We start from the raw sequence: 27,569 nt of genomic DNA, 5'->3' as shown, positions 1-27,569 counted from the left end.
CTCAACACACACAACCAAAAAAAGTTGAAGGTAAAATCTACATAGCTAGAACTGAATATTCACAGGTAATTTTCTCCAAATGGAAATCTGAGTCATAATTGGTCAGTTTTTGATTAGTTCAATATCATGTCAATAAGCGACTCGGGACTTAATGCAAACATTCTTTACTCAGTTGTATCTGACGAGACCCAAAATCCTACTAAGCTTACCTCTGAGATAATTACCTATTTTTTGAATTCAGAAATAAGTTTGCTTAAGTATCAAGACATAGTTTGTAGATAACACTAGAAGATTGAGTTGTTAAAGTTCTTATCTTTTTTCACCACATAGCACTTACTTTCTACAAACACAGAGGATATGGATACTTTGTAGGAACTCAAAAAGAGACAATCAGACACAAGGCCTGCGGACACCTACACAAGCGCACACCACTCGAGTAGACTGACTCTCCACATCTCCCAAACAGGTTTAAACACACATGGTAACTAACATTTTAAATTCAGAAAGCAGAAATCCTGCTTTGTTTATAAAGCACTGATATTATGAGGTACTTAAAATGCCTGTTAGAATAGTGCACCTGCAGTTCAGAGGTACATTGATTAGGTCCCATTGGGGTTGGGGGGAAAGACATTCAAAATAATAAGCACATTTGTCTAACAGCAAAGAATTCTCCCACTTTTTATTTACTTTAACATACTGATATTTCCATAAACTTGCAAGTGGAAGATAAGCTGTTCAATAAAAGCCATTTCATATATGTAATATGCAGAAATTATTTTAAAAGTCTGTTTACTTAATGGATTCTTTTGGTACTAACAAAAAATTAAAGATACAAATAATTGACTAGAAATAAAATCATCACAAAACTGAAATACACAGGAACTATATATACTTCATTTCAGGAAAACACAGATAATTCTTATTGTGTTAGAAGAATAAAGTACATTTGTTATAGTATACATCATCATATTCCCTTAAAGCAGGGACTATTTAAAGTTCTTAAATTAAGAAGTGTTCAGGCTTACTTCTGTCTGTACATTCAGGAAGAATCTTATCACTGGTTACATACAAGTCTCTCATCATGCAAAACCTGTTGTTTTCAAAGGTCTAATTAAGTCAAACAAACTAACAGTAATTCCATTAGCAAGCTGTAAATTATAGGGGTGGAGAAATTCAGCAGTTGAACTGTATTTCCTGCCTACAGTACTGCCGCTACTCAATCTATTTTCTTCACATATTAGAATAACTAATAGGCATTGATGGTTAAGAATTTCATAAAAGCAAACGACAGAAGATGTAACAGAAAGAAGAGTCCCTAACGTCATGATAATCTTCACAATCCTTTAAGAACTAAAGGATTTTGTATATGTGTGTGAAAAGGAGTAAGAAACACAAGCAGGAGGTTAAGACAGGAATATGAAGGGAATGCAGAGATGGCTACATTACAATTATATGTACTCAGAAAACTGACAGTCTGCCCAGTGTACAAAAAACCAAAATCAAAACCAGAACGCCCAGTGACAACAGATGTTAGTATCCATTTAAGTAGATAATTTATTTGTGGAAAAAGGTTAATTTTGATGAGAAAAAGTTTAGTCCTTTCTTTGCAGATACAAAGAAACTCAATAGGAATTTTAAAATTAATAGACCAGAAACCCCACAGTTACAATCCTTTTCAAATAAAGAGAAAAATCAAGTTGAAGACCAGGATTAAAATATTTTCAGCCTGAATATTTACCAGTCCATATATTCTGTTACTCCAATTGACTTTTGATCAAACACACACACACACACACACACACATATAAACACAACAAACTTTTCATAAGAGCTACTATATCTAGAAGTGACGAAAATAAATTAGTTCCCCTTCTCCCCCAAAAGACATTGTTTAACCTCTAAAGCATAAAAAGCTATATAATATCTTATACAAATTAACCAGTGTTCTTACAAAAGTAATGCAGTTTTGGACTGATGACATTACGCTGTATTTGTGGTGTAGGATTAGGCACAAGAATATATGTATCAGGCATTTTCCATCTAATCAGTCTCTAAGGTTATCATTTAATTCTTGGCAATATATAGTAACTGGTATGTATTTTGGTACTCAAGTCATGAATTATGGAGAACAAGAAGCAGTGTATCATAGTAACAGGGTTTGTATTTGACAAACAACTGCAAGGCTGAAGAACTCTCTTCTATGAACTCTGTGATTTGTTTTGTCGCTGGTCACTTGGAGTAGATCCTGCAAAAAGTAAAACAAAAGTCAATATAATTTGTTGTGTACTGCTAACCAATTAAGATATACTTCATGCAGGGTGACTTAAACTAATATGAATCTGGGTCCCCCCTAAATATTCTAAAGAGAAACACAGGAGTGTACTTGGTTATAGGACAAACAGGTTTCAGGTTGATCCTTTCTGTGTAGAAACCCCAGGTGGAAAACAAAGTGGTTATTATATCTCAGTGTCAGGCACTATGAAAAGATTTTATAAAAATGCGATAGAAAAGGTGGGAATGGGGAAGAGGAGGCTAGGAAAGAGACTGCCAATGCTGAAAAGGTAATAGGTTCTATAGGACATGGAGATTTTAAAATCTTGTAGTTTTAAGGGCTTAAAAAGGGTAGCTAATAAATAAGAAACTTACTTCCCTCAGCCTAATTATGTTGTTTTTCCTACCCTTGTAGATTTCTTTATGATACTAAGTAGGAAATACTCCTATGGTAGGAGTACATCTCTACTGAAGAAAAATCAGGCACTGAGTGAATACAAATTTTAATCATCTAACTTACAAAGAAAAATATAGATAAGTATTGTGCAAGATTTAATGTCTTACAGGCAGAGATGGACAAAAGGCCACAGTTATATTTTAAAAGTCATGGCTTGGGGCCGGCGCCGTGGCTCACTTGGTTAATCCTCCGCCTGCGGCGCCAGCATCCCATTTGGGTGCCGGGTTCTAGTCCTGGCTGCTCCTCTTCCAGTCCAGCTCTCTGCTGTGGCCCGGGAAGGCAGTGGAGGATGGCCCAAGTGCTTGGGCCCTGCACCCCATGGGAGACCAGGAGGAAGCACCTGGCTCCTGGCTTCGGATCGGCGCAGCCAGCCGGCCTTAGCGGCCATTTGGGGGGGTGAACCAACAGAAGGAAGACCTTTCTCTCTGTCTCTCTCTCTCTCACTGTCTAGCTCTCCCTGTCAAATTGAAAAAAAAAAAAAAAAAAAAAAAAGGTCATGGCTTAAAAAATGGAAAAGAGGGGCCTGAGTTGTGGCGCAGCAGGCAAAGCTGCAGCCTGCAGTACTGGCATTACATCTGGGCACTGGTTTGATTCCTGGGTGCTCTACTTGCAATCCAGCTCCCTGTTAATGTGCCTGGGAAAGCAGTAGAAGATGGCCGAAGTTCTTGGGCCCCTGCCACCTAAAAGTGGGAGACCTGAATGAAACTCCTGGTTCCTGACTTCAGTCTGGCCCAGCTCTGGCCATTGTGACCATTTGGGAAGCAACAGGGCAATGAAGATTCTCTCTGTAACTCTGCCTTTCAAATAAATACATCAATCTTTTTTAAAAAAGAAATTGAAAAGAAAGGACAGGACAGGACAGGACTGGACAGGAAAGCACTGGTGCAGGTGTAAATTTCCAGCAGCAAGAGGGGTATTCATAGTCTTACCATTGTCACTAAGAGTTAATGTCGGAAGTCTGAATAGAAATTGATGAAAAGTTGAAACTATTCACTTGAATACACCAAAAGAAACCATAAGGACACGGGTAAAATAGAAAACAAAGACTCCAAGGCAGTTATATGGGAGATATAGGTCATCTAAAAATGGATTATATATTTTTAAAAGGCAGACAGACATGTAATAACTACTACTTAACATGAATAACCAAAAATATTATAATCTGACACTATTATGAGTCAGTGACTCACCAGTTTGTATCACAGAATTACTCATATTTCATACTATGCTCACCAGGACAATAACATGATAGTTTACTTTCCTAAGACTTAACCATTCTCAGCGTCATAAATAAAGTAAGTTGCACCACCAACGAAAAGCATCAGTGTTTAAATATGAAGAGTAGGTAATAAGCTTAAAAAGTCATTAGTGGTAAAGAAGATTCACCTTCAGAATAGTAAATAAGTAAAATCTACTTCCTATGACTGGGAAAGAGTCGCTACAAAGGGCTGGTTTTCAAAAGACTTAAAAAAAATCACATAGACTGCCAATCCAACAGCCAAGAGAATTAACATTGGAAAGATATGACATGCTCTCCAACTAAAGGGATGTAAAAGAAATCTTTCACATTAAATATCTGTTGCTGGGATGGACACCAATGTAGCAAAGACATCTGCATCCCATATCAGAGTGCCTGGGTTTGATTCACCACTCGGCCTCCTTATTCCCCACTAACATAGACCCTGGGAGGCAATGATGATGGTTCAATTAACTGGGTTCCTGCCACCCATATTGGAGACTTGGAAGGAATGCCTGGCTTTGGCCTGGCACAGTCTTGGCCCTTGTGGGCATTTGTGGAATAAATCTGTGGATGGGAGCTTTCTGTCTCTTACATAAATAAAAAATGAAAACAAAAACTCCATCATGTTTCTTTTAAAAATTTTAAGTTTTCATTAGATCATTATGACAAAATATGACCTGAAAACATTTAAAACAAACTACAATTTAAAGATGACAGATATCCTTGTCCAAAGCCAAGTAGATCATAAAACAAAGCCACATACTATAACATATGGTCTTAAGTTAACAAATACTCTTTAAAAACTTTTTTGAAATTTGCCACAGGAGTTGAAATTTTAGAAACATTCAGCATCACAATAAAATATGAGTTTTCTCCTGCAATTTTAAATCAAATTATATCTAAGACGGAGAGGATCAAAAGTCTCAGTGATACTTTCAAAACATCAAACCTTGATTTGATTCTTCTGTATTCATGCTTTCTCCATCTGCAGTCTCTGACATTTCTTCATCTTCCTCATCATCATGTAGGTCTTTCGAAATTAACTGTCTAGCTAATTTAATATTTAGTCCTTCATTGTAGTGAAGCTTCCTTTTCATTTCAAATTGTCGCTTTTTTTCTGTAAGATACCAAAAAAACAAGCTCAGAAAGTCTCAGCTCAAGAGACTAAGTTTTACTGGGAAAGTCATGTTTGTTTTCATCATGTTTAATGCTGTTTTTGTGCTCAATGGCAGAGTTAAGTAGTTTGCAAAAACACTGCAGACAACAAAATCTAAAATATTACTACCTGGTGCTTTACAGAAAAGTTTGCTAACTGCTGCTTTAAATTGTTCAAGTGTATCTCAAGAGAAGACAGGAGTAAGAGTTGTTAACGCCCTGGCCTGGGGCGTCAGCATCCCACACGGATGCCAGTTCTAGTCCCGGCTGCTCCACTTGCAATCCAGCTCTCTGCTATGGCCTGGGATAGCAGTGGAGGATGGCCCAGGTACTTGGGCCCCTGCACCCACATGGGAGAACCGGAGGAGGCTCCTGGCTTCGGATCGGTGCAGTTCTGGCCGTTGCAGCCAATTGGGAGTGAATCATAAGAAGGAAGACCTCTCTCTCTCTCTCTCCTCTCTCCTCTCTCTCTCTCTGTGTAACTCTGACTCTCAAGTGAAAAATAAATAAATCTTTAAAAAAAAAGAATTATATTTGAGATAGAATTTAAATATATTTCCTCATCAGGAGTTGAATGGGGGAAAAAAAGCATGTTATAATACCATATACATATTATGTACAAAGCCTGTACACATACATATACAAGCACATATGCAAAATACTAAACAACAATTAACAGTGGTTAATTCTAGGTCAAGAACTATATCATAGTTTTAATATATAAACAGGAGGTCGGTGCCATGGTGCAGCGGGTTAAGCCCTGGCCTGAAGCACTGGCATCCCATATGGGCGCTGGTTCTAGTCCCAGCTGCTCCTCTTCTGATCCAGCTATGGCCTGGGAAAGCAGTAGAGGATGGCCCAAGTCTTGCACCTGAGTGGGAGACCCAGAAGAAGCTCCTGGCTCCGGATCAGCCCAGCTACAGCCATTGCGGCCATCTGGGGAGTGAACCATCAGATGGAAGACATCTCTCTCTCTCTTTCTCTCTCTGCCTCTTCTCTCTCTGTGTAACTCTGACTTTCAAATAAATAAATAAATTCATATATATATATATATAAAAAAACAGGAAACATTCTCTCATGTACATAGCAGACTTATATAATTTTTAAGTAGTGACAAGTGGGGCTTGTATTGTGGTGGAGAGGGTTAAGCTGTTGCCTGTGACACCAGCATCCCATATGGGTCCCGGCTGCTCCACTTCTGATTCAGCTCCCTAATAATGTATCTGGGAAAGCAAGGGAAGATCTTGATAGAGTTCTAGAATCCTGGCTTTGGCCATGCCCAGTTCAAGCTTTCATAGCCATTTGGGGAATAAACAAGCAGATGGAAGATTCTAACTCTGCCTTTCAAATAGCAAATAAATAACTAAAGTGACAAAGCACTGAGTTATAATTCCTTATTTGCAAAGATCTCTGATTTCCAATAAAAAGCTGATCTCATAGAAGCAGAGAGTACAACAGTGGTTACCAGAGCCTGGGGGTGGTTTGAGAATGTTTGGAGGTAAGATGGAGAGAGTTGGTTAACAGGTATAGGTGTGGGTTTCATTTCAGAAAAAATTTCGAGTTTTCTGCGTAGTACTAAGGGCAGGCACCATGGCCGCCCTCAGACCCCTGGTGAAGCCCAAGATCGTCAAAAAGAGGACCAAGAAGTTCATCCGCCACCAGTCGGACTGCTATGTCAAGATTAAGCATAACTGGCGGAAACCCAGAGGTATTGACAACAGGGTGCGGAGAAGATTCAAGGGCCAGATCTTGATGCCCAACATTGGCTACGGGAGCAACAATAAGACCAAGCACATGCTGCCCAGCGGCTTCCGGAAGTTCCTGGTCCACAACGTCAAGGAGCTGGAGGTGCTGCTGATGTGCAACAAATCCTACTGTGCAGAGATTGCTCACAACGTCTCCTCCAAGAACCGCAAAGCCATTGTGGAGAGAGCGGCCCAGCTGGCCATCAGGGTCACCAACCCCAACGCCAGGCTGCGCAGTGAAGAAAATGAGTAGGCGGCTTGGGTGCGCATTTTATTTGTGTTTAAATAAAACCTTAAAAACCGGAAAAAAAAAAAAAAAACAGGTACAGGTGTACAGTTTGATAGGAGGAATAAATTTTTAATGTTTTATAGCATAGGATAACTATGGCTGATGACAGCAATATACTTCAAAATAGTTAGTAGAGAGGATATTTTGAATGCTCCCATCCCAAAGAAATGATAAATGTCTGAGGTGATAAATATGCCAATTACTCTGAGGTGATCATTACACACTGTATAAATGTACTGAAATGTCATACTCTTTCCCATAAAAATGTATAATTGTAATAAAATATATTTTAAAAAGGATTTCTGATTTCCCTTTGTGTTTTCAATGTTTTAATATACTTTTTGTAGATTTATTCTTTTCTCAATATGAGCCAGTGTTTTTCGAACTGTGTATGACTCTTTAGAAAGTTACAACCAACAATCAAAAAGATGAAAAAAAAATAGATTAGAATGCACCACAGAGAGTAAAAGTGAGTGATGTTTTGTGAAATTTTTACTTTTATAATTTTTTAAAAATTTATTTGACAGAGTTACAGAGAGAGGTAGACACAGAGAGAGACAGAGAGATCAATCGATCTCTGAATCCGCTGGTTCACTCCCCAAATGGCTGCAATGGCAGGAGTTAAGCCAATCCGAAGCCAGGAGCTTCTTTCGAGTTTACCACGTTGAGTGCAGGGGCCCAAAAACTTTGGCAACCTTTTACTGCTTTCCCAGGCCGTAGCAGAGAGCTGGATTGGAAGTGGAGCAGCTGAGACTTGAACTGGTTCCCATATGGGATGCTGGCACTTCAGGCCAGGGCTTAACCTGCTGCACCACGGCACCGGCCCCTATTTTTATAATTTTATATGTGACGTATGTATACTGAATGTGACTTGGTCAAAAATATTTTCAGAAAACTTTGAAGCACACTGGAATAAGTCCTAAAAACTGAATAGCTCGGCCGATGCTGCGGCTCACTAGGCTAATCCTCTGCTTGCGGCGCCGGCACCACAGGTTCTAGTCCTGGTTGGGGCACTGGATTCTGTCCCGGTTGCTCCTCTTCTAGTCCAGCTCTCTGCTGTGGCCCGGGAGTGCAGTGGAGGATGGCCCAGGTCCTTGGGCCCTGCACCCACATGGGAGACTAGGAGGAAGCACCTGGCTCCTGGCTTCGGATCAGTGCAGCGCACCGGCTGCAACGCGCCGGCTGTAGCGGCTACTTGGAGGGGTGAACCAACGGAAAAAGGAAGACCTTTCTCTCTGTCTCTCTCTCTGTCTAACTCTGCCTGTCAAAAAAAAAAAAAAAAAAAAAGCAAGCTTCTGGTATGCTTGTATATTGTCATATTGCCAACAATCCTAAAAAATTTTAGAGCTCTCAATTTAGAAATCAGAAAACTGAGGCTTAGAGAAATTAAGCAAATTAGCCAAGTAAAATACCTAGAGCTCAAACTTAGACTTGTCTAACTCCATACACAATAATTTGAGTTTAGCAATTAAAATTTTTTTTCTAGGGTTCTTTACTGTCAATAAATGATTTTTCAGATTTAACTGTTTAAGGCAAAAAAAAAACCACACATGTAATTCATTAGTCAAATGACTCCCTCTTTCGGCTGACTCTGGAACTGTAACTTGAATAACAATTACCCTAAAAGCTGACAATACAGGTTAATAATATTTTTTTCTCAGTAAATCTTAATTTTAGAGAATAATGAGGAAACACACTCTACAAACAATTTTCATTTTACAATCTTTCCAAAGACTCTTTCCCTCAGAAGATATTTTGGGAAAATAGGGCAGGAAGTCACTGAGAGTAGATAAGATAATAACACAAGGTGAGAATATGCTACATGTAAAATTTCTATCATACAAATATTATGCTCAGAATATCAGTTTTGTTGAACAGACTATATTCTTAAGATTTTAGGCAATAACAGCAAATTATACCTCGGTAGCCATGTATGACAAAGATCTTGATAGTTAACTAGCAAATATTTGGAGTCTTAGCTCTCAAGTGTCTGAATTTCTTCCCAGTACAGGTAGTCCCCACATTGCAAAGCTTTTAAGTATAATTCTACTTTCTTCTTTTTCGTGTGTGTTTCTTCTAGCATTTCCCCTATAGAGAAACTTAGTTGTTTTTTTTTTTTAATAAAAAATAATTGAAAACAAACTGTACATAGTCGTTCCTTGGTACCCACCCACTGGGGAATTGGTTCTAGGATCTCCTGCAGATTCCAAGATCTACAGAATCCCTTGCATAATTAGCAGAAGGTAGGCCAATGACGTATCAACTGTTAACTGAAGGACAGGGACTGGAGACTAACAAAACAAAAACCCTTGTTACGTAGGCAACAAAAGGATCGAGGAAACAGAATTTGTTTACCTTGGGATGATAACCTGGGACCCGACCCTTTCCAATGGAAATCTCCAATATTTTGAAAAACTCAGAAGTAAGGAGTGTGCAAGGATGCTGAATGTTTTAAAATGAAAGGATGAGCGAATGAAGCTTAAAAACACACCACATTGGAAATCTGTTACAGCAAGTAGCCGCAGCTGCAGACAGCGGCTCTGTTAGGGAGCTAAGTAAGCGCTGACTTCACAGAACACCCTAACACTGGTAATCTTGGAAAAGAGAAACATGGACTTACTTGCTTATAAAAACAACAAAAAAAAGCTGTCTCTTCCCAAGAGAGGCTAGAAATTAGTTTGTCCGTTGGCTAGTACCAACTGACTGGTCTGGGAGATGAGAAGGGACTGGATTCAGTGGCGGTGCTTTATTGTAAAAGGCAGCTTGGCCATTGCTACAAGGAGAAAGATGGAGTCTGGTTGTCAAGCCCCACCTCAACTGCATTTTTGAAATGTCACATTGTAAGTGTGCCGGCTAGAAGAATGGTGAAGGATTTGTATAGTCTGTGAATGAGTGTGTAAGAGTGAGGCAATAGCCATATTCTCAACTTCAAGCCATTGCAATTTCTTTTTCTCAGGAATCAAGGGGTTAGATATTGCATTTCATAAAACTAACAGGTTCTGTCTAGGGAGGATGTTAAGAAGAAAAAAAAGTGAGGAAAGATGCTCTTTAGGTTTTGTTTTAAATTATTCTAGAGTAACATTGACAAATGGTCAGAGCTCCTATTCTGGTCTTTTCATCAAGGCCACTTCTCTAATACAGTCCAGATCAACTGTGAATGCAGAAGTGCAGTTAGAGGATGCAGAAAGACAAAAGTACAATTATTATAAATAAAGCATACAACTTCAAAACCAAAATGGCATAGTATTTGCAAATAACCTTCCTACATCTTCTGATATATTTAAAGCCATTCCTAGATTACTTATAAAATGCAATACAATGCTATGTAATTAGCTGTGCTTATACTGTATCACTTAGGGAATAAGCACAAGAAAAAAGGTCTGTGCGTATGGTGTTCAATGAAGACACTATTCTGTTCTTACCAGTTTTGATCTGAGGTTGTTGAATCTGAGGATGCATAGAGGCTGACTACACAATTTCAAATTCTGGAGATTATACATTCACTTGGTTAGAACAGCACAAAAAGCAACAAAGTAACACATGCTCCTCTCCCTGCCTCCTCAATGCAACCACCACTACTTGTGAGAACAGAAACCATTAGTGGGGAGCAGTGCCTTAAACTGCACATGAGGCCGGCGCCACGGCTCAATAGGCTAATCCTCTGTCTTGCGGCGCCGGCACACCGGGTTCTAGTCCCAGTCGGGGCGCCGGATTCTGTCCCGGTTGCCCCCCCCTCCAGGCCAGCTCTCTGCTATGGCCTGGGAGTGCAGTGGAGGATGGCCCAAGTGCTTGGGCCCTGCACCCGCATGGGAGACCAGGAGAAGCACCTGGCTCCCAGCTTCGGATCAGCGTAGTGCGCTAGCCGCAGCGCACTGGCCGCGGCGGCCATTGGAGGGTGAACCAACGGCAAAAGGAAGATCTTTCTCTCTGTCTCTCTCTCTCTCACTGTCCACTCTGCCTGTTAAAAATTTAAAAAACAAAAAAAATTTAAAAAATAAATAAACTGCACATGAGCCGTATGGGCTACCAGATCCTCTCTGATGCGTTACAGAGAGGGCTCTATTTCACTTTCTATGGCACTACTCCTCTTTTTCTTCTAATAAAGCTGTTTACTCTACATCTGACCATCTTGGTTCATTTGATTAATTGCATCACTGTCCTACAACAGAAAAAGCAAAAGCAGTGAGAAAATTAGCTCTTAACAGTTATCCACATCCACTTCAAGACCATATAAACACTCAATCTAAAGCACTAAATCAGTACTTACTGAATATCTACTCCATACCAAGCACCATAAAGGACAAAGACAAGAATACTTATAATCATTTTGAAGATGGCAGTATATCCCCAAATTCCTGAAATTGGGAGGTGGAGGGGAGAAACCCTCATAAAATAGAATCTGAATGATAACAACACTGCTTTTCATTTTCCTACTAACCTCCCCACCTTCCCGCCCAAATGAAAACCACTTGCCAATCTTTCAGATAACGGATTTATTTCAGCAAAACTTAATAGCACCATATCGCAAGCAATGAACAAAATAAATTCACTACCTCGTTCTTCGGGTGAGAGGTCACTATCCTCCTCTCCACTGCTTTCCTGTTCCCGAATCCGATACTTTGGCTCTGAGCCTTCAGCCGCAGCCAATCTATACAACAATCATTTGCAAGGAAATTAACATTTTGATATTCTTATATTATTTATCTCAGTCAACTTCTGAATGTCATAAAAACACCTAAAGATTATTGATTTGCTAGCAATAACCTAAAGAGGAAAACAAAAAGCAAGAGAGTAAGAAGGGGTTTAAAAACCAATAAGCAACAAGAAGAATGGACTGGGTACAAGAAATCAATGAACAGCAAAAGAATATTGTTTTATGAACTTTTCTTTCAGCTTTTTTGCTTTTATCTTCAAAATGTGGGTGGCGGGATATTAAACACACACACTCACTCACTCACTCACAGAGGAAACTGACATATCTTAGTATCCCAGCTTCAGGTACTACAATCTTCCTGCCACCTGCATACCCTGATTGTAATCAAGAAACAAGACTATAAAAGTTGGTATGAAAATAATCTAGATTAACATGGTCTTTGATTTGCACTTGTACAACTAATGTTTTCAACTCAGCACAATTAAAACAGCATAAGTGACAATGCTTTATAGTCAGCAGTGCTTACTTCTTAGCTAAGGTGTCTGGAGTCATGGCTTCAGTGGTTTCTGTATCGCTGTATGCATCATCATCATCACCTATCATACTAAGAAGGCAAGCACAATGTAATTAATACAATTATTTAACCAGAAAAATAAGACAAAAAATGTAATTCTATCAATGTAATTAAAATATCAATATGCTTACTGTTATCATCTTTGAGGTTTAACTTTAAATCATTTCTATTCAATACAAATATTTAAAAGTATAGCACCAATCAAGAAAAGGGCTCCAACTGATTAAAAACAAAATACAGTAGGCATTTTGGCTTGGCAGTTAAGATACCATTTAAGATACCCACATCCATGTGGGAGTGCCTGGGTTCAATACTGGCATCTGGTTCCTGATACCAGCTTCTTGCTAATGTAGTTCCTGAGAGTTTCAAATGGTTGGGTTCCTGCCACCTTTGTTGGAGAGCTGGATCCAATTTTTAGTTCCCAGCTTCAGCAAGGGAGCTGCTATGGGCATTTGGGGAGTGAACAGGTACCTGCCTTTCAAATAAATAAATTTAAAAGTATATTAAAATACTAATAATCCAACCAAAAAATAAACACAGAAAATTTGAAACATCTGAAAAAAATAAAAATACTAACAAGTTTCAATTATTCCATCTAGCGGGAGAAAACAAGTAATGCAAAATAAACCACTGCCTGGTTTTAGAATATATCTGTCTTTCAGCCTTAAGATAGAGGCAAATTATCTATCTAGATATAAGAAATAGGTAAAATAGGGCCAGTACTGTGCGTAGCAGGTAAAGCTGCCACCTGCAATGCTGGCATCCCATATGGGCACTGGTTCAAGTTACGGCTGCTTCACTTCCAATCCAGCTTGCTGCTAATGTGCCTGGGAAAGTGGTGGAAGATATCCAAGTGCTTGGGCCCTTGCACCCACATAGGAAATCCAGAAGAAGCTCCTGACTCCTGGCTTCTGTTTGGCCCAGCCCTGGCCATTGCAGCCTTTTGGGGAGTGAACCAGCGGATGGAAGATCACTCTCTCTCTGTTCCTCTCTCCGCGTAACTCTTTCAAATTAAATATATCTTTAAGAAAAAATAAATAAAAGAGAAATGGGTGAAAAAAACAAAAAATTAGATCCAAAGGACCTGAGCTTTCCCTCTCTATTTGCTAATACAAAGTTGTTCTCCAGTTTTCTGTAAAGGCAGGGCGGGCACCATTAATCTTTAAAGCCACTGAAAGGTATACAAAGCAGAATCGAAATACTTTGTATGTTTCCTGGTTAATCAAGACAAATTAAATAAGGCTATAGTTTAGAAGATGCTATTTTTTTCCCAAGGGAAGTTGAATAAATGCCTAAGCATTACTTGATTTAATTAAAGCAATTCAGGTAAAATAAACATATTTGTTAATTTGTTCTAGGTTATCCTATAAAATTTACAGAAGACTTGTATGTGTGCTTGTATATGTAAATAAAAGCAATAACTTTTTATACTAACAGTGTAAGATTCTTATGTAGTATTATACAATCTTTCTATAAAACGCATCTTCTGATAAATGAAAAAAAAAAAAAAGCCATGGAAGGAATGGGAAAACTGAGCACTGAATTGATAAAAACTGAGAAGAAATGTCTTTACGTACTTTATCCTCAATTATATAGGGTCTAAAATAACTTCAGCAAGTCTTAGAATAAGGATATATTTGGGGGCAGAGTAGAGAAGCAGTATCAAATATCTCTCATTCATATTTATTATGTCTTAACTATTAACAGTCAAAAAAAATCATGGCTGCAACTATGTACAACTAACACAGACAAACATAGGATAGCTACCACATTTACCCCGATTTTGGATTCTGGTACAACAGAGGCTTTAAGATAGTTTTTTTGTTGTTGTTGTTGTTTGTTTGTTTTTTTCTTTTTGACAGGCAGAGTGGACAGTGAGAGAGAGAAAGACAGAGAGAAAGGTCTTCCTTTGCCGTTGGTTCACCCTCCAATGGCCGCCGCGCTGCAGCCGATGCACCGCACTGATCCGATGGCAGGAGCCAGGTACTTATCCTGGTCTCCCATGGGGTGCAGGGCCCAAGCACTTGGGCCATCCTCCACTGCACTCCCTGGCCACAGCAGAGAGCTGGCCTGGAAGAGGGGCAACCGGGACAGAATCCGGCACCCCGACCGGGACTAGAACCGGGTGTGCCGGCGCTGCAAGGTGGAGGATTAGCCTAGTGAGCCATGGTGCCGGCCTTAAGATAGTTTTAAAGTATATACCTGTGATTGGGAAAAAAATATCGATAAACTTTTTCATAAATATGTATATTTCTTTCCTCAAATTTCATTAGCATTGAGTCTCATCATTTGTATCTATTTGGTTATTCATTTCTACCTTTGTCACTATCTTTAATATCTTTATTCTTTTAAAATTGTTTTGATAGTATCAAGTTATCTCAAATTAGCTTCCAAAATTTTCATTCACTGATTTTAAATTCAGTATGGGGGCCAGCACTGTGGTGCAGCAGGTTAACACCCTGGCCTGAAGTGTTAGCATCCCATATGGGCACCGGTTTGAGACCTGGCTGCTCCACTTCTGATCCAGCTCTCTTCTATGGCCTAGGCAATCAGCAGAAGATGGCCCAAGTGCTTGGGCCCCTGCACTGGCCCAGCAGACCCAGAAGAAGCTCCTGGCTCCTGGCTTCGGATTGGTGTAGCTCTGGCTGTTGTGGCCAACTGGGGAGTGAATCAGCGGATGAAGACCCCTCTCCCTCTCTCTCTCTGGAAGACCTCTCTCTCTCTCTATCTTTCTCTCTCTGCGTAATTCTTTAAAATAAATAAATAAAAATTTTTTAAAAATTCAGTATGTAATTCTATTTTAATGGTAACTTCTGGATATATGTTGTCTTACTTTAATGACAAAATATTTTAGTCCTGTAAATCTGTGGATTTCTTTTAATCTTTTTAAAATTTTTTTAAAATTTTTAAGGTAGAAATCTGTTTGTAGATACTATTTAGAGCATAATCTTAGTTAATTCTACTTATTTCAAATTTCCATCCTATAAAGTTTATTGGTGCATTTTTGTCTTCTTAAACAATTTACAATTCATTTGAAAAATTTTGAAACTCAAAACTACCAAAAATCATGATGAGAGTATCTGAACCATAACATTACATAAATTCAAAAATAGAAACATGGAATAGTAGTAATGACCACCTGTCTTTCAGAGGGTTAAAAAGAGTTACAGTCCATGCTAGTATTTTTTTCTAAAGAGAATGATTTCCATTCAGGAAGCAAACAAGCCTAAATCTCCTCCTTCCTCTTTAGGAAGGCAAAACTCATTAAACAGTATGCATCATGAGCAGCTAGCAACCACTGAGGTACAACAAAAATAAATGTTTGATACTATAATTATAATGCACAAAACAGATTCCATAATTTTAAAGTTATACATTACTTACACTGTCATTTAGAAATTATGCAGAATATTAACTAGTGGTATAGTAACAAATATAAAATAAAAATTTCCAATCAGCTGTTATCCAGAAGCTGCTATCAATGCAATAGGGAAAACAAATCACAAAAAGAATAACTTCTATGTAACATTACCTATGGTAAGGAGTGCTTGGTTCATCTATTTTCATTAAACCATAGTCTTTGTCTGCTGGATGATAGGTTGCCAGGATGTTCATTTCATCCCACTTCTGTGATTTTTTACTAAAATTAAAACAGAAAACATTACTCAATGCAGTAAAAAATAAAATGCACATCTAAAATTTATTAATGTCCAAATTCCATATTTCAACTTCTATTTGACTACAGCCCTCTATATATTTTTACATATGGTGAAAGCCCGAAATAATATGCTATAATACAAGAACATTTAATGCCTATGTAGTAAAAATATTCAGAATCTCTATCAAGCATTTAAAACACTACTAAGGTATACTTAGTCTTTATTTGGCCTATATAATTAAAAACTAATATTGGCATCTACACATTGTCTTATCTCAGTAGTTAAGGATTTCTGACCTACAGTATACCAGTAATAAAAAAAAAAAAAAAAAAAAAAAAAAAAAACAAGAATATTTCCTTGGCACAATTTCTTCAGAGATATCTATAACAATTGTAACATAAGCAATTAAGAACATAAAACTACAACAAAAACTGTATTAAATTCAGATTACCACTAAATAATTAGATCACAAAAATTACAGCTCCGCCAGCGCTGTGGCTCACTTGGCTAATCCTCTGCCTGCGGCGCCGGTATCCCAGGTTCTAGTCCCAGTTGGGGCGCCGGGTACTATTCCCAGTTACTCCTCTTCCAGTCCAGCTCCCTGCTGTGGCCTGGGAGGGCAATGGAGGATGGTCCAAGTGCTTGGGTCCCTGCACCTGTACAGAAGACCGGGAGGAAGCACCTGGCTCCTGGCTTCGGATCGGCATAGTGCCAGCCGTTGCAGCCATTAGGGGAGTGAACCAATGGAAGGAAGACCTTTCTCTGTCTCTCTATTAACTCTCTGTCTCTCTCTCTCTCTCTCACTGTCTAACTCTGCCTGGCCAAAAAAAAAAAAAAAAAAAAAAAAAAAAAAAAAAATATATATATATATATATATATATATATATTGCTCAGTTTATTTTTTATAGAAAACCAGGGTTTGTGGAGCCAGCATTGTGGTACAGAGGGTAAAGTTGCCATCTGCAGTGCCAGCCTCCCATATGGGCACCGGTTTGTGTCCCAGCTACTCCACTTTAAATCCAGCTCCCTGCTAATGGCCTGGGAAAGCAGGAAGATGGCCCAAGTACTTTACCCCTGCCAACCATGTGGGAGACCCAGAAGAAGCTCCTGGCTCCTGGTTTTGGCCTGGCCCAGCACAGGCCACCATCTGGGGAGTGAACTAATGAATGGAAGCTCTCTGTCTCTCCCTGCTTCTCTGTAACTCAGACTTTCAAATAAAGAAAGAAAAGAAGGGTTTGCTAAGAAATGGTAAACTCAGGGGTTGGCCTTGCAGTGCAGCACTTTCTTGCCGCTAAGGATGGCCTACACAGGTATTTCACATGTGACTAAGACAATTCCCACTTCTCCCAAAAAAACAATGTTAGTAGTTGCCTAAAGACTCTTTACCATGAAACAGTCAAAATCTTAAAACACTTACTTGAAGCTAAAAACTAAGACATGGGTCATTATTTTTAGGCATGGAAACATTTCTACTGCATTGTTAGTCATTTAGCATGAAAACTCCTAAAGGTATCCACCCAAGTCACCTGAATTTTCACTAGTCAAACTAAAATGTCTCCAAGGTCCACAAAACCTCACTTGATTAAACTAGCCTGGATAAACAGACCTTACTTTAACAGTACTGATTCTTCAGTTGCCCGGGCTTTTGCCTATCATACTAATAGCTGATTTTGTGGCAGGAAACAAAAAATATAAATTAATTGAGAGACAGATATTTTACATTACAGTTACCTTTCACTAGTCCCAATTACCACAAACAAATCCAATAAACACCCTCTCTTGGGTTATATCTACATGGAAATTATGATAAAATGGGGTTTTAATAATAGTCTTCCTTATGATTTAGTGTTAAGAGAATCAACTGAAATAATGTCTGTGAAACAAAATTATAAAAGCACCATGCAAATATAAAGGAGTTTTTTATTTTTATTTAACAGATAGAGTTAGATAATGAGAGAGACAGAGAGAAAGGTCTTCCTTCCGTTGGTTCACCCCCCAAATGGCCGCTACAGCCAGCGCTGCGCTGATCTGAAGCCAGGAGCCAGGTGCTTCCTCCTGGTCTCCCATGCGGGTGCAGGGGCCCAAACACTTGAGCCATCCTCCACTGCCCTCCTGGGCCACAGCATAGAGCTGGACTGGAAGAAGAGCAGCTGGGACTAGAACCCGGTGCCCATATGGGATGCCGGCGCCGCAAGGTGGAGGATTAACCAAGTGAGCCACAGTGCCAGCTCCTATAAAGGAGTTTTTATGACTTTAAAATTCAAAGTCTTGGGCTAAAAATATTAAAACAAGATCTCACTTAGCATTATAGGGATTGGGTTCAGATATGGCTTTCTAAAAAAAATTTCAAATTGCTTTTTTACTGAATTCCTTCTACTTTTGCCCTATAAGATTCAAAATCTAAATGATGATGAAACATTTAAGAACTGACACAGAATGAGCATTTCTAAAAAGCAATCAGTTCTCTACTTCAGTTAAATCTAGTTTCATAAATTTTATTTTACTAAAGAGCCCTATTACTTATAAATTTTTGTAAACTCAGGGGTGGGCATTTGATGTAGCAGTTAAGAGCACACCTGGAGCACCTGGACTGAACTCTTACATTGATTCCATTCTGCTTTCTGCTAAAGCACACACTGGGAGGCAGCAGGTGATGGCTCAAGTAATTAGGTCCCTGCCACAGAAGTAGAAGACCTGGATTGGGTTCCCAGGTCCTCCTGGCTTCGGTCTGGCACACCCCAGCTGCTGCGGCCATTCGGGAGAGTGAACCAGCTGATGGAAGATTTCTCTCTCTCCCTCTCTCTTTCCATCTGTCACTTTTCCTTTCAAACAAATAAATTTTAAGAGGAGAAAAAACAGGCTCCCCAAAATGCTATCAAGTCTTAGGTAGAAAGTTAGTGAAGTTTCAAGACACTGGCAGCAGAAGACATTGGAAATGAAAATTAGAATTAACATTAGCAGTTAAGTAACAAAATCCATGGAGTGAGCCTGAGCTTTTAATATCAATACCATCATGAACTGAATGACCTTCTTTAGGCCAGTATCTCCACAGACAAAAATAGAGGCACCAGCACTACGTGGCAGATCTGCTGTGATGGTGAAAGCACCTGCTGGTTTCAATGTCCACCCACCCCCTCCAAACCTACCCCCCTCCCCCGGAGTGATTGGTTTTCCTACAACCTAAATCTGGTCCTCAAAGTCATCACTTCTCACTTTCACTTTGTTAGCTCACATGATGCCATTTCAAAAATCTACACATACTTTTTGTTGCTATGACTTGCTCTTTTGAGTTTTGCCTGTGCCTGGCAAAGGAAGCAGGATTTTTGCTTGAAGGTGATAAACCTTATTGTATATTGCATAAATGGTGCTTTTCTTCCTTTAAATGAAAATTCAACATACATAGGTTGACATAGTATAAGATTTTTGAAGACTGATGCCACTGCCAGTTAAAGACTTAACAGAAGCAATTACAAACAAGTAAAAAGAAAGTTTTGAAAAACAAATTTTATTTTACTCAGTGAGATTCTGACTGTAATCTTCCACACCTCTTTATAGGTAGAGAAAGACAAAGTTGGAGCATGTTTTTAAAAGTATATTAGAGGAAATTAATTCAAACACAAATTTTTCAAGCAGAATTTGCCTGAACTACCTTAGACTACTACAGAATTTGAATTGAGCAGTAGTGGACCCCAGATGGTATAGAACAATCCATTGAGATGTAGGAAAAGTAAGATTCCTATATTTATTTCTATTACAGAAAGACTAATGTCCAAAAGTGAGGCATTGGGCTAAACAGTTTATTAACTCATTTAGTACTTAAACTGAGGAGTATATACACACACATGGAAACACACGCTGAAAAATCCTAATAGTCTGCTATGGCAGACAGGACTCAAACCCAGGCAATTACCCATATTAACCCCTGAAGTGTAATACTTCTCATAAGATAGGCCTTAGTAGAATTTAACATGTTTTCAGTAATTCCAAATGCACATATTTCACATTTCAATATCTCTGTAGAAGAATGTATCTAAAATGGATGGCAACTTATAATCATATTGACAGTATTTCTTTGTTGGTGATACATTTTAGAATCAATGGTTTTTTTGCTTTCAATGAAATACATATACATACTCAAGGTCTGTTAAGTTAAACCTTGAGTTGTGCACTATATTCAAGGTATCCTGAAAGAATGGGAATTCTATACTCAATAGGAGAGGAGACTGGTGTTTCCACTAGATGTGGGTTGCAACGTACTGAGATAATTATGCTAAATTACATGGATTTACAGATTCCATCCAGTTTTAATTTAACCAATCCTTAAGAAATGGTACCTCATAAAATGGCATCTCCAAGGAAATGATACACTGAAAACAACAGTCCTGATGTAATGTACAAAGAGAACACTAATACCAGTAAAGGTAGCATTCATCCTCATTATTCTTGGATTCTCTATTTGCAAATTCACCTGTGAAAATTTATTTGCAACCTAAAAACCAGTATTTGAGGTACCTTAGCATTTGCTTACAGACATCTGCAGAGCAGAAAGAAGTCGGAGTTGCCCACTGTCCGATTCACAGCTGAGGTGGTGTGTTCCTGGGTGGGACCAAAATGTCTTTTCATGATTCCTTTAGGACTTATTTTTTTAAATATTTTTGTTGGTAAATTCGCTATGGTCCCAAGTGAAAAATGCTAACTTCCTAAATTCAAGAAGCTGTAATGTGACTTTCAGGGAAAATAGGGTGACAGAAACTTTGTTCAGGCGTGAGTTATAGTGCTCTTGGCTGAGAATGTAATGTTAATAAACCAACATTATATGTTAAATTTAGTGTCTGAGTAGAAACACAGAAAACAAGGTTATATATTGCACAGTTGATAAAAATGTTGTGGCCAGAGGCTTACAGGAACCTAATCCCATATTTCCCCTAAGAGCAAGGGCTCAGTACTAATTCAATGTATGGGGGACTTCATAGAACATAATTATTACAATTAACAACAGACTTAGACCTCTGGTCATTTTCAAATGAATATCAAATTCTTCACCCTTATACTCTATTCTAACATATCAAGTTAGACTATTACACTATCTCTTAAAGTTTCTAAATCTTAAGTGCCTTGTAATTCCAAGAGTTGTCCATTTTCAGTCCTTTTTATATAAAAAGCATACACATTATAACGTTTGTTTCAAGTGCATTCAACTGTACTTTTGTTTTCACTCAAAGAGGTCCTTATAGTGGCTAACATTGTTTGCATGTACTGTGACATCACAATGTATATTACATGACTAACAGAATTAATTTCTTGGCTTTACAGTCATGTAATACTGACCATGAAAAGCCCATCTCCTTTTACCACTTGGAACCAAACATCATGAACTTCAATAAATGAGAGCTTGGTAGCTCCCTTTGAAGACAACTCTAACTAGACAAGTCAATCAGTCACCCATCTTGCAAAAGTCCCTTTTAAGTGAATCTGTCCTGTTAGTAGCTCCTTACAGTATACAGCCCAAGTGTGGCTGAGTTAGTCTAGTACAGTGGCTTTTGGCAGAAAGTCCTGGATGCAAACCCTAGGCAATTATGGAGACAGGCCGATCCATACAATGGACTCATGGAAAATTAAAACAGATCAAAGGTGAGAATAAGTAGAAGTTAAGGTAGCAGAAAAACAGGAAAAGAATAAATCGCTTGGTTGCAGGACAAAAAGCAGCTCACACTGGAGAATAACAAACTCCAAAGTCAGTGGGACACATCTCCCTGAAGCTACATTAGAGCCTTCTGCAGCTATTTTATTTATCTTTTAACTATCTTGTTCTTCCTATTATAGTTTTGTTCTGGTAAGATTGTTTTCTTAATCCCATGACCTACAACGCATGCGCCTCCCCCACAACCCTCCATTTAAAGTGGCTTACCCCAAACAGGGTTTGGAAAATTGCCTGTGAGAGAATCCAAGATTCAAGCGCCCAAAAGGGAGTGGGGCAGGGAGTTGCTGGACAACCTCAAACCTTGCAACGCTACTAATATTTTCTTCAAGGTAACGCAGGTCACTACACAGTTAATCACCACCAAGCACCAGTTCCTTTTATGGTCCTAAATGAGACCCTTTTTACAGGAACACTCTGGTTCCAATAGTCGAAGAGCTCAGGAACACACTCAGCTTCATGACCACCAACTTCAGTAACTTCAAGCCTTTTTTCCAGAATGCACAATCCTTACATTGTCATACCTTGTAATACCTTAGCCCCTTGCACTTGTGACCCAGGGGCATAGTTTTTATGCTATACTGTAAAGCTTTTTTTCACTGAGCTTTGTACCTTACATATCCTCCTCTGTGCATAAGTGTCTATTTCCCACCTGAAATTGTTCCATTGTACACACATACACTACAATGGGTATTTCCCCAGTTCTTACTGGCGGACCGCGGGTTCTTTCCGATTATTTACTACTACTCAGTGCTTCCCGGCAACATCCTTTCACATGTGTACCTGCAGAGGAGGCTCAAGCGATCAAAATATCACTGGAGCACTTTACGTTGCTCCTCTCCGCACTGGGAGCTTAGTTATGTCTGAACAGGAACAAAAACTAGAAAGCATCGAAAACTCCAGTCGCAGACGCAAAAATAACGAGCAACAAATAGCTTTCCATTAAATATAGATCAAGGACTTAAGAAATCCTGGTTACTCTTAGCGCAGGGCCAATGACAAACCATGAACTGGGAGAGCGGCGTGTGGCCCGATGCTTAATGGGGACATGGTCTCTTTCTTTGAGGTGTCTTTTAACAGCTTGTGCCTAGGACTTAAGAGAGCCCCCAGGGCAAGTAAGCACACTAAGTAATGAAGAATCCTAGATTACCCCAGAGATGAGGCCAAGAAATAACAGGGGAAGCTTTGAAACTTAAAACTTGATTGTTTAAGGTCTCCGATCACATCAAGTTCAAGGATCATGGTTGTTTACCAAACATCATTCGTGTACATACACTTTTTAAAGAGAAGGAAACGGTGAACGTCACGGCTCCTGCCTTCTTTACAGTCACTCCGTCCACTGAGGACCGGAGCCCCGGGCGGTGCCGGGGTCGCGTCCACGCTGCCGCCGCCGGCCCGCACTCGGGTCCCAGGGGTAACGGCGGCGGCGCGCGGCCGCGCGGCCGGGAAGGCGGGGCCCAGGCGCTCCCGGTCTCACCTCAGCTCCTCGTCCACACTCCCGCGGGGCTGCTCGGCCGAGGCCACCCTGGAGGAAGTCGAGGAGGTCTTGTTCTTCAGGATCCCCTTGATGGGCCGGTGCGAGGCCGTCGAGGCCGCCATTGCCGGTAGCTCCGGCTGTCGGCTCAGGGTCGCTGCTGGCGTGGGGTCCGGGAAGAGAAGGGTCGGGCGCTTAGCAGAGACCCGCCAGGCAGCCGCAGAGCCCGCTCGCAGCGAAAGCAGCCGCCCCTGGTGTCGCGGAAACGGCTCCGGGCGTCGCTGTCACCCCGACGCCAGAGCCAACGCCGCCCGGCTGGCGGCCCTTCGCGCGCCCTTCGCCGCCGGCGTTTTACCCGCGGCCCGCGGAGAGAGGCCGGCCTAGAGCCCCACCGCGGGAGCGACGCGGACGCCGAAGCCAAGCAGGCCCGCCCTCTCGCGATATCTAGGGCGGGGCGGGGGCGGGGCGAGAACAAAGCCAACCTCTTAGCCCCGCCTCCTCCGGCCTTCCGCCCTCTCGCCCCTCCCCCGCGGGCCCCGGGCGCTCGTGAGCGCTCCCGCGACCCAGCCGCTGGGCTCCCAGCCTGGCTCTGGGCACACGCGCGTGTCTCACAAGCACCGTCACTCCTAACACCCTTAGTGGCCTCCTGGTTATTTCTGTTTCATGAATCGGCAATCCTAGGTGACGTCACTCCCCAAAGATGTTAGCTCACTTTGAGAGAAATGATGTCTCCTTTTTTCCATTTAACCCGCAAAAAAGGCTTCTCTCTCTCATCAAATCGTAGAATGTTGGCATTTGTATGGTTCCTAGGGACCTACTATGAAGTCACAGGAGTTGCTGACTTTCATGAAATCGTGGAATGGTTGGGCCTCTTTCACCGCTGGAGAGGCTGATGGGCAGAGCCGGGAAGGGCTCAGCGCAGTCGCTCAGCTCCTCCGTAGGCCGGGAGGGCGCAGCGGGGCGAGGGCTCCACGAGCCGGACGCTGGAGCTCAGAGGCCGGGCCTCCGCAGTCGGGGGCCCTTCCGTGTCTCCGGCCGGGCTGTGTCACCGCAGCCCTCTCTCCCCTCCACTCCCGCTCAGGCCCGCCGCGTGCCGGGCAGCAGGGCGGTCTCGGCCGCTCCTCGCTCTTCCTGCAGGCCCCGCACTGTGCTACCCGGCCCGGCCGGCTGCGCGGCTGATGGCGTCCTCCTCGCGCTCTCGCCCCTTTGTCCAGGAACGCTGCCGCCAACTCGCCTCACGGGGCCGGGGCAGGGTTCTCCTCCCTACCGCGCCGCTAGGGCGGCCATCTCACTTAGGTCTCACTCTGCGACCCGACTCGCAGTGCTCTTCAGGTTTTCGGAAAACTGTTTCGATGTTCCGACCCCCAGCCCCAGCTGAGTTCTTGGCAGGGAACAGGACTTCGGCAAGGGAATGAGTGCTGAGTGGAGATAACGGAGGGGAAGTGGGCAGGAAGGGGAGAAGGGAGACGGCTTTGCTAGCCGTGGACCCAGTGCGTTCTCCAGGGATTACCCCCAGGTGGAGGCCTGCACAGCCACCCGGCCCTGGCCCCGCCTCAGTTCTCGGCCAAGTGCCCACCACTGCCCTTTCTTCCTCCCCGGCGGGACCGGCCTGATACCGCTGTCCAGCCCGTGAGGCAGAGACGGCTCTCAGCAGAGGGAAGCAGGATGGCCACCTCCCCTCCCTTCCTGAGGCCTCTCCACGCCGGCTCCCAGTCCCCGTGTTAGCTCTCAGGCCTGCTGGCAGGGGCCCAGGTCAGCGGGGGTAATCCTGTTTCCAGGGAATAGGCAAATGTCCCCTAAGTTAGAAATCATTGAGTAGATTTCCTTTGTTCCTGCGTGGGCCTGACCTTGAACCTGTGCCGGGATCTTTAATTAACTGCAGCCTTGCCTTGAGACTCTGCCGTGAAAAGGACTACCTTTGTATGACATAGCGTGTTTTATTGCAGTTCGTAAGCTAGAAAACATTGAGGAGAGGTGAGGAAGAGTTTCCTGAAGAACCTTGGGAAAATGCTTTCCTCATCAAAGCGCAACTTTTGCCTCTTGTGCTATTTCTTTTACTCCCAACTCTGCCAAAAGTGAACACAGAGGAATAAGATTTCCTTAATACCTAAAAAAGAAAAAAAAATAGTATTCTGACTGCAGGATTGCCAGTGCCGGGACAGCTTTGTCTTGTATTTTGGAACCTAGGTGAACCACTTTATTTCTCTGTGTAGCCCACAGTAAATCCCCAGATGCATCCCAGTGGAGTTCTCCTTCTGTGCCTCTGCCGAGGTATGTTCTTTAGGAAGTCATCAGGATCAGCCAGCCCAAGCACTGCACTTGGCTGTGTTTGTGTTAATTTCCTGTGTGTTCAGAGTTGGGCTGCCAAGAGGTGGACTGTGGGCGGAATCTTCCATTCTGGTTTTGGTTTCTGGACGCAGCTATTGAGCTCAAGGAGTACCATAGATTTAAAAATATGTACATGTTTAAGGGATGTCTGGCAATTGTCTCTGCTTTGTGAAGACTTCCTCATGGTTACCTGAGCCAGGGAGGAGGAGAGGGGATGCTGTTAATGAATTTTCTGTGTGGTGAGCCAGTTGGCTCTCTGTTCACTGGAATGGGTTACGAAGGCCAACCCCACTGGGTTTCTGACCAAGAATGGGATTCCAGAACTGGAAAAGGCTTCCATGCCTGAATCCTCAGCCTGCCTACGTCATCAACCAGAGTTCACTGAATAGGGAAGTGGGTCATGCCCTCACCCCAGCTTCTGGAAAAACACTCAGAGGCTATGACTCAGTGACCACTGAGTCAGCTGCATCACTTTATTTACTAAGAATAGCCACATTGTTATTTTTCTTCTCAGGTAATCCCTCACCAGGACAGGAAGATCATTGATCTTGTAGTGCATTGAAGAAATCCATGGTAGTAAAGGAAAGGGCATTTAAACAAATATGAAAAGTATTAGAGAGAGAGAGAGAGAGAGAGCTGAGAACAAGTATTCATAATTTTCTGCTTTAAAAAATGAATTTGATTTAGAACAATGGAACTCTCTCCACTGTTTCTCTTCTATTCAAAGACGTCTCCACAGAGCCCTTCACCTCCCCACAAAAGCCGAAACGCTTTTCTAAGACTCAGACAAATGCACGCCTGGGGTACACAAAGATTTCTTAGTCCCCAGATGTTTTCCTGATCCTCTAGTTTTTAGTTAAATCCAGGGAATCTAGACAAATGCTTTTTTCAAAACTGATGAGACTAAAAGTGGAAAGAAAAAAGAAGGCCAGATAAATAGTGTGATGAGCCTTGGAATGGTAAATAAGAAATGTGAAGTATTTTCTTGGCCAGACTATGAATTTATCTTGTTCCTGCCAGAAATCAGCTTTTTGTGACTGTAAATTTTCTATAACTGTTAACTGGTTTGGTTTGTAAATTATTGCAAGAAGGAAGGAAGCAATGCCATATATTGTAATTTCATTGTGTCACTTTGGCCAAATTCTATTGCATTTTATTATTCTGTGAATTCATACTGGGATAAGCAGTACAGACTTTGATTCAGAATACATGTGATGTTGGTATAAACACTTCATGGAAATATTTAAATAGATTTTGGAGCCTAGCTCATCATTGTTTACAATGGGAAGTCATTTTTACTTATATACTCTACTTATATTCCCTAGCATTTGTCATGTTTCAAATTTCTCAAATACGTAATTTTATTATTTTAATTTGGCTGTTATAAGAGTTTCCAGGCTGACCTACAGTCCTTCACATTCTTTACTGTTCACTTTTCTTCATACTGCTCTCATATTTTAAAAAATTGGATTATGTAATGATCCTTAATTTGTGAATTCCATTCAGCTTCACCACACAAGGTGATGGGCATGGGGCAAACAATTAGACTCTTCCATCTTTTCTATGTTTTGCTTGAGGAACTCAGCCTCCAATGGCTGCTTATGGCCTAAGATAAAGTCCAAATTCCTTGGGCCTTAAACTCTGGCCCTGTTTTTCTATGTTCTTTTTTCTCTTTTTAAAAATATTTTATTTTATTTACTTGAAAGGCAGAGTTGAAGAGAGAGAAAGAGAGAGGTAGAAACACAAAGAGAGAGATCTTCCACCTGCTGGTTCAACCCCCAAATGGCAACAACAGCCAAGCCTGGGCCAGACCGAAGCCAGGAGCCAGGAGCTTCATCTGGGTCTCCCTTGTGTGCACAGGGGCCCAAGCACTTGGGCCATCCTCTACTGCTTTTCTAGGCACACTAGTAGGGAGCTGGATCGGAAGTGGAGCAGCTGGGACTGGAAGCGGCACCCATATGGGATGCTGGTGCTGCACACTATAGGACCCACTCCACAGCGCGTCCCAGGTTCCTTGTTTCACAC

The 27,569-nt window shown here is 41.3% G+C and overlaps 2 protein-coding genes across 2 annotated transcripts; one reads left to right on the top strand and one right to left on the bottom strand.

Annotated features, from left to right (window-relative positions):
* Positions 1–654: 654 nt before the first annotated feature.
* On the bottom strand, positions 655–23,606 carry PPP1R2 (protein phosphatase 1 regulatory inhibitor subunit 2). The gene is given in 6 exon segments (NM_001082744.2): positions 655–2,245; positions 4,918–5,085; positions 11,711–11,805; positions 12,338–12,415; positions 15,918–16,025; positions 23,220–23,606. Coding segments are annotated over 6 exon segments (618 nt in total). The 5' UTR covers positions 23,342–23,606; the 3' UTR covers positions 655–2,198.
* Positions 5,084–7,456, top strand: LOC100338504 (large ribosomal subunit protein eL32). Its single transcript, XM_051818932.3, has one exon. The coding sequence runs from the start codon at positions 6,714–6,716 to the stop codon at positions 7,119–7,121; it is 408 nt and encodes a 135-aa protein (XP_051674892.1). The 5' UTR covers positions 5,084–6,713; the 3' UTR covers positions 7,122–7,456.
* Positions 23,607–27,569: the final 3,963 nt, after the last annotated feature.

This window comes from Oryctolagus cuniculus, chromosome 4 (assembly GCF_051225735.1).
Source record: "Oryctolagus cuniculus isolate XC-2025 breed Fujian yellow rabbit chromosome 4, ASM5122573v1, whole genome shotgun sequence".
NCBI lineage: Eukaryota > Metazoa > Chordata > Mammalia > Lagomorpha > Leporidae > Oryctolagus > Oryctolagus cuniculus.
Note: the sequence above shows the minus strand (reverse complement) of the source record. Positions and strands in the feature narration are given on the sequence as shown.